A 12,629-nucleotide genomic window follows, 5' to 3' on the forward strand; every position below is an offset into this window, starting at 1 on the left:
GTTTACGAGGCTCCACCCTCATGATCAGATCACCCCCAAAGGCCACACCTCCTAATACCATCACACTGGGGATTAGGATTTTCACATATGAACTTTGAGGGCACACCAACATTTGGTCCATAGTGGTATCCCATTGCTTCCATTTCTCTCTCCCTTTATCTTCATTGAAATGCTTCTTTAACCATCCTTATAATCAAAGATTGCCACACAAATTGTATATTGTTTCCATATCAATTGCTAGCCCAGTCTTTTCCCTTTGATCTTTTAAAATCTATACCCTTTTATTGTTTCAATAAAATCATGAATTTCATCCTCAAAATCTTGATCTTACATTATTGGCAATCATTTTGTCAAGATTTGTTTGGAATTTAATGTCCCCTCTCTCTTCCCTCTTTTACCTATGTAATTACACAGAAGAAGTATTTTGATTATCGAGTATATCTCACATTGCAGCTCATTTATGTGGATCCAAGAAAGAATTTGTCTGGATATCCAGTGGTGCTTACCTAACTGTGAATTTGAAAACTGATGAGTCTGTGGGAGAAAGAGGTTTTAAACTGATTTTGGAAGATATGACTCAGAAGCAATCACAGAAGAGCAATATTGGGATCCAACTGCCCATTAATGGTAAGTAATTGTTTTAAAATATCTATTAAAGCGGGTACCATATATGCCTTAAAACAGAACCTGGAGCCTACTGGTTTAGGGATCAGTGGCAGTCACTTTACTCTAATACTAAAAACAGGATAAGCTCATTTCAAACCATTCCTTAAGGACTGAGCCTTTGGCAGTTCACATAGATCATGTGAGGTAATAAAGTTAATTGGGGTGTGTACATGTCTATATGTGTGTATATTGTTTTTAATAAAGAAATAATAATAAACATGAAAGATAGTGAGTTGCTATTTAAAAGATCCTGTGGGGCCTTTCAAGCTGAAACAAGAGGAGAGTTCAATGTGTTTCCATGTCTTTGTTAACATATCTCTTTTATTAAGTAACTATCTCCTCACTACCATGAAGAGCCCTCAAAATATTTCAGATATAGTAACTTTTCTGCATAAAATAGATACAAATGTACTGATTTTTTCCTACTTAGTCTATCTAATTTTAAGTTAGAGTTTCATTAGTTGTGCTTAAGACTAAACCTAATGAATCTGTTATTAGGAGATTTTCTTGATTAGAGTATAATAGCAGGAAAATTCAAATAATCCACATGAATGTAAAGTTTGTTGTTTTTTTTTATGACACTCTTAAGATTCCAGGTGGCTCTAGTGGTAAAGAATCCACCTGCCAGTGTCAGAGACTCAAGAGACACAGGTTCGATCCCTGGGTTGGAAAGAGCCCCTGGAGAAGGAAATATCAACCCACTCCAGTATTTCTTGCCTAGAGATCCCATGGACAGAGGAGTCTGGTGGGGCTACAGTCCATGGGATCACAAAGAGTTGGACACAACTTAGCAACTAAGCAACAACAATCTTTCTTAGGATAGTGAAATGAACAGGCTCTCCTAAGAGTCCTGAATTTGAGCCCTAGACTGGTGAACCACATTGTCCTATAGGTGTGATTTTTTTTTTCTGGCTGTGCCACAAGGCATGTGGCATCTTAATTCCATACCCAGGCAGGGACCAACCCATGCACCCTGCAATTGAAGCACAGAGTCTTAACCACTGGACCACTAAGAAAGTCCCCTATAGATGTGATTTTTAATTGTTAAAGGCCTGCTTACCTAATTGACCCTTCTTCTGTGTCCATTGCTTTTGTTTTTCCATTGCTATATCTTTAAACTGACCCTTTATTCTCACGGTAAAAATATTTAGCCTCATTTCTTTTTTAGAGTATTGTAAAGTGAGTTGAATACTAATAAAATATTGCTATTATACATGTGTACAAACAGCCCAAAAATCTGAGTTACCACATAAAATGTGGATTACCAATGCAATAAAAACATGCAGTAATGAAGTGAACTTAATGCATAAAAAAACATGTTTGAGTAAATACCTTTTGTGAGATTTTGTCCCCTAAAGTCCAGGATAGTCTTAATTTTTAAGAGTTTGCATATTTTTAAAGGAAGAGGGAATCATGTTTTATACATATCTGAAAAGAAAGTAGAAATGATTTTATTTAAGTATTGAATAAACAAGCGCAAATCCACTATGCTATAAACTTTTTGTTTTAAATAGCTTTCTGGTGTAAAAAATACTCTCAAGTAAAGAATTAACAAGTGAGCATATCTTAGGACACCTGGGTTCGATCCCTGGGTTGGGAATATATCCTATCACTCCAAAATTACATGATTATGGAAAAATTTAGTTTTCTTCATATTTAAGGAAATGCTTAACTGTCTCTTGTTACTTTCTGGTAAATTTCTTTTTAAATCTGAGAATGGAGTAAAAATATTGCTATAAATTTTCCTTATGGTTTTCCTTTATATATACAACTTATTTTGAATACATGGAGCATAAAATATTTTGATGTGTCTAAATATATGTACTGGGATAACACAAATGATGCTACAGAAAGAACAATCTCCAATAATTTCATGATTAAGTACAACATTTTTATTTCTTTTTTAAAAAAATTGATTTATGTTCCAATTCATCTAAAGATATGTGTATTAATATGAGTATATTAATGTAGTGTCTATATTAATACCTTAGTAAACTGTTGATTTTTGCTCATTTAAAGGCATTGGAAGAAAAGATGAGTCTCATCTCTTGTAAACAATGCTAGTTTTGAACCGACAAAAGGAATAAATGCCTTCTGAGATTTAATGGATATTCATAAGTATTGCTGTCTAATGTTTTGCTTTTGTTTTTTCTAAGGGCTTACAGTAGAAAACAATACCAGAAGACAGCCAGCTCAAGACTCATGTGGAGTTCCATTTGTTGACCCATTTCTCATTGAAGGGTTTGAGAGGAATACAAATATCTTGCCTGCAGAGGTTGGGGAGCCCAGGGTGGTTGGTGGCCATGCAGCCCCTGTGATGTCGTGGCCCTGGCTGGTCAGTCTGCAGAACCAAGGACATCACTACTGTGGAGGTGCTCTGATTGGGAGGCAGTGGGTCTTGACAGCAGCACACTGTAACTTCAGGTGTGTGCCTGGGTGGTGGGGGGTTCTGGGATGGGGCGGGTGGTGATAAGGAGCTATTTGAGGGCCCATGGTGGGTGCACTCCTTCTCTCCCCACATCATGAGAAACATTAAGCATGAGCTCCCACTGGTACAGTCCCCAACTTGCAAATGAATGAATGAATTAGGTTGATGAAACTGTCCATGCTTCACTAATAAAATTACTACTAGTAGCTTTTAATTCTGAGAGCAGCTTTTTGCTTCTAGGTATAATTTAATTAGTAAGTAACTAACAACACCCTCCCTTCCAACCATAAAAACGGAGATCTCACATTTTTGCATCAGTTTCTCAGCATGGAGCCTAGAGCCCAGGGGTTGCTTATATATGGCTTCCTTTCCTCCTTACTCTCCTGTGGATTGTCTGATGATCATACCCAGTCCTGAAATAAATCTGTAAAGTTTGAAAGAATTTCAAGGAATGCCCTTAAAAAAGGAACATCTGTTTTCTTTGATTTTATCTGACTTTTGATCTTAATATGATACAGAGATATCTGAAAACTCCCTCAGAGGAGTCTTAGCTTGACGTTTTTAGTATTATCTCCCAGAAGTAGCGTGACAGCTGACACTGTTGCACAGTGTCCCATAGCTGAACAAGTAGATACAACATTTTCAGTGTCTCTGAAATTGGCTTTACAATAAAAGCATCTAATCAAATAATGTGGTTATCATGAGCCTTCAGTGAACTAAAAACTCAATTTCTATACTATCCCCCAACTCGTACTTTTGATACAGATAAATCATAAGAAGACATCATTATTAAGACAGTTTCAGACTTTCATGCGCTTAATTAAAATTACCTGGGGAGTTTGCTGTAAATGGAATCTTAGAGTATTAATTCTGAATTTTGATTTGATGAGTTATGTTTGGAATTCTGCACTTTTAATACCCGTGCTAGATTTAATGCATGTGGTCCCCAGACATTTCTTTGAGAAACACTGTATTAGGGAGTAAATATAACTTTCAGAATAGTTTCAGTGACCATTACATAAATATATCATATAATGCATAATATTATGCTTATAATACATATGATTATTACCTTGAGGCAGCATGAATGTTAATTGTAATAAAAAATACTGAATTGTTTTATCTCACATTATGAAGACAAGGAAGTAGATACTTTAAAATTTTTCTCAAGGGCTGAATTAATAAGAAACCTCTGTTTCCTAAGAATTCAAGATAATAAGGATTTTAATATGGATTAGAAATGTTAAAGAATATATTTTTAGTAATTCTGAGAAATGATGGCCTCATTAAAAGTGGAATCTATTTCCTCACTCCCTTTTCTTGTGACAAGTACTGTCACAGACTACCTGGTAATAGGAAGAAGTTACCTGGGGAATATAAGAAATAGTGATTTGATACCAGTGAAAGCTGTGTACATTCACCCCAGCTTCACACAATTTCCTCCCAGTGATGATCTATCCTTGCTGCATCTGGAAAAACCTGTTGAACTAGGTCAGTATGAATAACTTTGTTCCATTTTGAACCTTTGCCATATAGTTTTTATCTTCTATCATGCTTAGAAGTGCTGTATGTACTTTTCTTCCCCCAAACTTACTTATTTTTAATTGAAGGAAAATTGCTTCACAATATTGTGTTGGCCTCTACCATACATCAACATGAGTCAGCCATGGGTATACATGTGTCCCCTTCCTCTTTAACCTCCCTTCTCACCTCCCACCCCTTCCCAGCCCTCTGTGTTGTAACAAAGCCATAGTTTGAGTTCCCTGAGTCATGAAGTTAAATAATTATTTTAAAATGTTCTTTTATACTAACTTAACTTACTTTGGGAATACCAGACCACCTGACCTGCCTCTTGAGAAACCTATATGCAGGTTAGGAAGCAACAGTTAAATTGGACATGGAACAATAGACTGGTTCCAAATAGGAAAAGGAGTATGTCAAGGCTGTATATTGTCACTCTGCTTATTTAACTTATATGCAGAGTGCATTATGAGAAACGCTGGGCTGGATGAAGCACAAGCTGGAATCAAGATTGCTGGGAGAAATATCAATAACCTAAGATATGCAGATGACACCACCCTCTGGCAGAAAGTGAAGAAGAACTAAAGAGCCTCTTGATGAAGGTGAAAGGGGAGAGTGAAAAAGTTGGCTTAAAGCTCAACGTTCAGAAAACTAAGATCATGGCATCTGGTCCCATCACTTCATGGCAAATAGATGGGGAAACAGGGGAAACAGTGGCTGACTTTATTTTTCTGGGCTCCAAGATCACTGTGGATGGTGATTGCAGCCATGAAATTAAAAGACGCTTGCTCCTTGGAAGGAAAGTTATGACCAACCTACATAGCATATTAAAAAGCAGAGACATTACTTTGCCAACAAAAGTCCGTCTAGTCAAGGCTATGGTTTTTCCAGTGGTCATGTATGGATGTGAGAGTTGGAATATAAAGAAAGCTGAGCGCAGAAGAATGGATGCTTTTGAACTGTGGTGTTGGAGAAGACTCTTGAGAGTCCCTTGGACTACAAGGAGATCCCACCAGTCCATCCTAAAGGAGATCAGTCCTGGGTGTTCATTGGAAGGACTGACGCTGAAGCTGAAACTCCAATACTTTGGCCACCTGATGCGGAGAGCTGACTCATTTGAAAAGACCTTGATGCTGGGAAAGACTGAGGGCAGGAGGAGAAGGGGATGACAGAGGATGAGATGGTTGGATGGCATCACCGACACAATGGACATAGGTTTGGGTAAACTCCGTGAGTTGGTGATGGACAGGGAGGCTTGGTGTGCTGCGGTTCATGGGGTTGCAAAGAGTCGGACGCAACTGAGTGACTGAACTGGAACTGGAACTTACTTTCTCTAAAAGCTGAAGTATCTGTGTAAACATTTTACTTTTATGTGTATTTAATTGACAGGGGTCTAGAGAATATTTCAAAGAAATATGTTTTAGGGACTTTCCTAGCAGTCCAGTGATTAAGACTGTGTTCCCAATGTAGGGGCACAGGTTTGATCCCTGGTTGGGTAACTAAATATCCTGCATGCTGCACAGTGTGACCTAAAAAAAAAAAGAAAGAAATACATTTTTAACTTTGTCCTATATATATATTTTTGAGACTCTTTATGTTCTCAGAGGTTAATTCAAATACTTAGAGAACATCAGTTTGAACTATGAGATGTTCAATTTTCTGTGCCTTTATAACTTAGTAAGATATTGTATTTCTTAAAAAAAAAAAAAAAAGATATTGTATTTCTTAAATTTTTACCTAAGCCAAAGCTAAGCAAAAGTGTGGAATTGTTAATCCTCACATTATCATGAAGTGGTCATGTGATCTTGGGCAGTTCATGTAACTTCTGTGAACCTCAGCTTTATCATTTGTAGATGGGGAATGGCAATAACCCACTTACCTTCTTAGGTAGAAGATGTATTGGTGGAAATGTAACTAAGATCCATGGATAGACCCACCCACACAGCTAAGCTTTTTCATGAAATCACAGGGCTCTGGACACTTCCTGCTCTGCTTCAACTCTCTCTTCTGTTTCTGCCTATAGACCTCACTTTTTATGTCATTTCGGTGCATCCATTCTACAAACCCCAAATCATTTGCTCTTCATGCTTTTATAACTGAGTCAGTGACAGCATTCAGAGCAGTGCTTCTTAACCTTGACTATGACTTATTTTTTCTCCCTATCCTGCTTTTAAAATTTATTTTTAGTTAAACTGTCAATGCTGAGAGAATTGTAGATTCACATGCAATTATAAGGAATAATACAGAGACACCAAAGTACTTTTTACCTTGGTTTTCACCAGTGGTAACAACTTGCAGCTGGAGAAGGCAATGGCACCCCACTCCAGTACTCTTGCCTGGAAAATCCCATGGATGGAGGAGCCTGGCAGGCTTCAGTCCATGGGGTCGCTAAGAGTCGGACACGACTGAGTGACTTCACTTTCACTTTTCACTTTCATACATTGGAGAAGGAAATGGCAACCCACTCCAGTGTTCTTGCCTGGAGAATCCAAGGGACGGGGGAGCCTGGTGGGCTGCCATCTATGGGGTTGCACAGAGTCGGACACAACTGAAGTGACTTAGCAGCAGCAGCAGCAGCAACAACTTGCAGCATTTGACATTTATACAATTGAGATACAAAACATTTCTATCTCCATGAAGATCGTTACTATTGCCTCTTTATAGCTACACCCATCTCCTTCCTCCCCACTCTACCCTCCCCACCCAGATTTCTGTCAGTCATGAATCTGTTCTGTTTCCATAATTTTGTCAGTTCAAGGATATTATATAAATGGAATCATAGTATGTAACCTTTTGTGATTGATTTTTTTCACTTAGCATTAACACCCTGGAGCTTCATTCATGTTGTTGCATGTATCAACAGTGCATTTCTTTTAATAGCTGAGAAATGTTGATCACGGCATCCTGGCAGATAGATGGGAAAACAGTGGAAACAGTGGCTGACTTTATTTTTCTGGGCTCCAAGATTACTGCAGATGGTGATTGCAGCAATGAAATTAAAAGACACTTACTCCTTGGAAGGAAAGTTATGACCAACCTGGACAGCATATTAAAAGGCAGAGACATTACTTTGTCAACAAGGGTCCATCTAGTCAAGGCTATGGTTTTTCCAGTGGTCATGTATGGATGTGAGAGTTGGACTATAAAGAAAGCTGAGCGCAGAAGAATGGATGCTTTTGAACTGTGGTGTTGGAGAAGACTCTTGAGAGTCCCTTGGACTGCAAGGAGATCCAACCAGTCCATCCTAAAGGAGATCAGTCCTGGGTGTTCATTGGAAGGACTGATGTTGAAGCTGAAGCTCCAATACTTTGGCCACCTTATGCGAAGAGCTGACTCATTGGAAAAGACCCTGATGCTGGGAAGAACTGGGGGCAGGAGGAGAAGGGGACGACAGAGGATGAGATGGTTAGATGGCATCACTGACTTGATGCACATGGGTTTGGGTGGACTCAGGGCGTTGGTGATGGACAGGGAGGCCTGGCTTGCTGTGGTTCATGGGGTCGCAAAGAGTTGACACAATTGAGCGACTGAACTGAACTGAATGTTCAGGGTATGAATGTTTAACCACCATAACTATTTAACCATTCATTTGTTGAATAACATCTGGATGGTTTCTAGCTTTTAGATGTTGCAAATAAAGCTGCCATGAACATTCATGTAAAGGTTGTTTCCTTTTTTTACTTAAATAATGCTGGATTGACTATCTCTATATGTACATTTTTCTAGGTCTATTGCCTTAAGATAAATTTCTCAGATGCAGAAATGCTGGATTTGGGGCATAACTGTTTTCAAGATTCTTGACATATTTTTCCATTATAAACACAGCTGAATGTAGAGTACATGTCAATACATCTCCCCCCCCCATCCTGCAATTTGGCAATATCTGACAATTTTTGAAATGCAGTCCTTGTGGTCTAGCAACTCAACTATCCAGGAATACTGGCATCGATGCACAGATATATGATCTGGAAAACTTGATGCAGTTTATAAAGGAAAAAATTAAAGTCTAAATATTTGCCAATGGGATTTAATAAATTGCAGTACATTCATTATCTGAATACTGTGTGCTGTTAAAAGAACGATGTAGTAGATTTATATGCAATGATATAAATAATGTGATCATAATTTAGTCCATGAAGAGAATCAAAATAAGAAAAAATGATTGATGGGAAAAATATGTTAGTACAGGGAAAATGTTTTAGCTCAAGGAAATTTGGGAGGAGATTATGATAGAGCATGATCATCTATGAAGGCAGTATAACATAAGATTTCCTACACGTGTAGAGAGATGAGTAGGAAAAGAATAGACAAGTTACAAAGAGTTTTATGTAATTTTGTTAAGAGGTAGCAGTAAAAATAAAGAACATATCATTGAAATTAATGGCCTGTGATAGCAGGTATGCTGAAACACTTAAGTATGTAAAAGCGCAGATGAAAATGCAGTGAAACAGCCTGGGAAAAGGGAAAACAAACACAAGAGCACTGCATTCAGTGTGTGTGTGTGTGTGTGTGTGTGTGTGTCTGTGTGTGTGTGTGTATAGCATATACACACACAGAGACACAAACCCACAGTATTTGTATATATACAAATTTTGGTGATAAGAAAGAAAGTGAATGTGTAATATATCAATATACTTTATAACAACTGTGAAGATAGATATTTGTTGTAAAAATACTTCAAAAGTTTAAATTGCTACAAATGTATTCTTCCCCATCCTTCATGTAATATAGTTGAAAAAGGAAGACAATTTTATCCTTCTCCACTGTCATCTCGGATTCAGCACGCTGATGTCCTGAAGGCACACAGGTTAAAAAAACAAATGCAGTTTTTAAAATGCTTATGGATGAGAAGCCCCACATCTCAGTGCAGGGTGTGTGTTTCTGTTTTCCTAGGAGGATATGGAAATACTTGGAGCAAAATGGTATCATGTACATTGATTGGGATGCTCCCCTCTGAGTAATAATAGGTGAAAGCTTCTGGAAGACTTTATTTATTAAATTATAGGGTTACAGAGGATAGTGTCAGGTCAAAGCAGACATTTCTAGAGCTATCACTGAAGAGCAAACAATATAGACAATGTTAATATGAATCTTATAGGCTAATTGATATTTGTCTTTTTCTTTCTCATCCTTTTTATTAGGAGAGTTTGTATCTACAATCTGTTTGCCAGGGAAAGATGATAAAATAAATTTACTTTCCAAATGTTTGACTGCCGGATGGGGAATAACTGAACCTCATCGTGAGTATATTTACCTCTTCTAAAATTAGAATCCAAACAATTATATGTGAAGTCTGAGTATACTGTTTATTCATTTTCAATTTTTCTGTATTTTTCATAGGAATGATAGTAGAAAAATTTTTTTTCATAATAGATCTAAAGGTGACTGCTTGAGTTTTAGGCCATCATATTCATTAACACAAGTTCATTGATTCTAGTTCATTGATACTTCTAAAAACTTGTGTTGGTAACTATCTAGTGATGTTATTACTAATAAATAATTGTGTGTATTTACTCCCCAATTGCGCTGTGAGTGCACACACAGACACACACAGTTTGTTTTCACAATAGTGTAGATACTGCTATTGTAAAAACCCATACTTGAAGATGTATGTGCTTGTTCTTAAAGCTGTCAGGCATTTTTCTAAAATTATAGGGTGGTATAAAAGGTAAATGTGTAGATATGATATTACTTATATGTAGAATCTAAAATGCAACACAAATGAACTTATCTATGAGACAAAAACAGACTCATAGACATAGAGAACAGACTTTTGGTTGCCAAGGGAGAGGAGGGGCAGGGGAGGGTTGGATTGGGAGTTTGAGACTAGAACATGCGAGCTGTTATATATAGGATGGATAAACAACAAGGTCTTGTTGTGTAGCACAGGGAACCAAATTCAATATCCTATAATAAATCATAATAGAAAAGAATATGAAAAAGAACATCTATATACACTATATATATATGTATAAAATGTATATATATGTCTGAATCACTTTTCTGTATACCAGAAACTATCACAATGTTGTAAATCAATTATACTTCAATTTTTTTAAAAAGGTAAATGGGTGGAAAGATTATATGAAAATATTCTAGTCCATATAAAGATCAAACCTATGTCTCTGGTCTCAACTACACCCTATTTTCCCAATGAGTTAACTAGTTACAAATATCCAACAAAGTAAAGAGTTAGTTAGAATGTAATTTCAGTTGTCAGCTTCCAGTCAGTGTCAGCACTTAAACAGAATGTCCTGCTCAGCAGAAGTCAAATCAAAAGAATGAAAAGATGGCAAAACCAATGAAATAAAGTATAGACTTCATATGTAAAAAAATGAATTATGTTGTTTGCCTTATCAACAACTGATTTGGGTAAATTTTGTCTTTTTTTCATAAGGTGGTATCATTTTTATATCTTCTGAGGACTATACTAATGACAAAAGAATGCACGTAAAATGTTTTTTATTGTTTCTGTTGTATAAACCACTATGGAATAATTAGCTTTTTACAAGTTACCTAATGGCATTATTGAAGTGCTGAAAGAGGAGAATGAGTAGGATTTACCTCTTGGAGTCTGTGTATATGTAAGGCTAATTTTGTTTTATCCTTTAATAGCATTTGCCTATGTATTTTTATTTCTTTTCTACTAGAAGATGAATTTCCTAAAACTGTGCAGCAGGCGAAGGTACCACTGATCAGTAGTATATCTTGTCGAAGCTACTGGGGACTGGAAATTAAAAACACTAATATATGTGGAGGGGCTTCCGGATCATCCTCCTGTATGGTAATTAAGGCCTGTATTCACGAGAGGAGAAGATTCTTTTTGGTGTTGTCTTCTGAATGGTTGTTTGCTGACCAGAAAGAGGTATAAACGTATGGCAGTTTTAAAGCCAAAAATGAGAGGAATAAGTCTATTGCTAAGTTGATGTACTACGATTGCTAATTTGATATTTGCATAGATTCAGTTTTCAAAAGGAATTACTCATTCCATTGCTAGGTTGAACTATGTGATACTGATGATTTTCAGCTATTTTTGATCTACAAAAAAATGATGACTTCTTATGGTTTGATGTGATAGCTGAATTAGGTAGCTCAAACTACATATTTCCAGTAGCACTGAAAATATAAAAATGCTTTTGTGTAACTCAAAGCCATCATTTGCTCGTTTATATTTATTAGACACATGAAACTTCCTGCATGGTAGTCTATGGTCAGCATAAAATGAATATATGTTTCTTTCAACATTGCTTTGAAAATATAAATTTTAATATGAATCAGAGATCTGTAACATCAGCCAATGAGCTCAGTGGCCCTAGTTCCTTAAACTGTTGTGAGCAGAAATCAGAGATGGGAGAGTGACTTACACTCGTCTGATCATCCCCTGCAGTTGGGGGTTAGCGTCCCCATGAATCATGCAGTCGGGAGAATGAACTTCTCTTTTTGCTGGTTGCAGGGAGATTCTGGAGGACCACTACAGTGTGGCGAGGGTGGACAGTACAAGCTCATAGGTATTGTGAGCTGGGGCAGCAGTAACTGCCATCCTGCCGCACCAACAGTCTTCACCAGAATTTCTGCCTACACAGACTGGATCACATCCATCACTGGAGGAGAAGCAGGATCACTGGAAGAGCAGCCTGGTGGGACTGTGATCACAAGTGGGAAAGGAAATACGTAACCACATATCTGGAAAATATGTCTCTTTTCACTGCTAAAAAACTCCACGTCACTTCTCCCAACTTTTGTCATTGAGGAGCTTGGATTTGGTGTGTAAATACATTCAATATTAAACATTGGTCACAGACAGTTAATGTCGGTTCGTGCCTCCTGGGAACTTATAATCTTAAATGCCATTAAATTCATATCTATGTACTATGTATATGTCACATTTGAATACCACCATATATACTTTTGGGGTTTCCCAGGTGGCGATAATGATTAAGAACCTGTTTGCCAATGCAGGAGACATAAAGAGGAGATAAAGAGATGTGGGTTCAATCCCTGGATCTAGAAGATC

At 37.2% G+C, this 12,629-nt stretch overlaps 1 protein-coding gene across 1 annotated transcript in view; it reads left to right on the forward strand.

Annotated features, from left to right (window-relative positions):
- Positions 1-12,418, forward strand: part of OVCH1 (ovochymase 1) — an 85,258-nt gene extending 72,840 nt beyond the window's left edge. The window contains exons 22-27 of the mRNA XM_081591658.1: positions 454-627; positions 2,823-3,090; positions 4,425-4,585; positions 9,757-9,855; positions 11,266-11,480; positions 12,069-12,418. Of these exons, the coding sequence (XP_081447784.1) occupies positions 454-627; positions 2,823-3,090; positions 4,425-4,585; positions 9,757-9,855; positions 11,266-11,480; positions 12,069-12,290 (1,139 nt within the window). The 3' untranslated portion in view covers positions 12,291-12,418. The remainder of the gene's footprint in view (positions 1-453; positions 628-2,822; positions 3,091-4,424; positions 4,586-9,756; positions 9,856-11,265; positions 11,481-12,068) is intronic.
- The last annotated feature ends 211 nt before the right edge of the window (positions 12,419-12,629 follow it).

This window comes from Giraffa tippelskirchi, chromosome 4 (genome assembly GCF_054371585.1).
Source record: "Giraffa tippelskirchi isolate mGirTip1 chromosome 4, T2T-mGirTip1v1.2.pri, whole genome shotgun sequence".
Taxonomy (NCBI): Eukaryota; Metazoa; Chordata; class Mammalia; order Artiodactyla; family Giraffidae; genus Giraffa; species Giraffa tippelskirchi.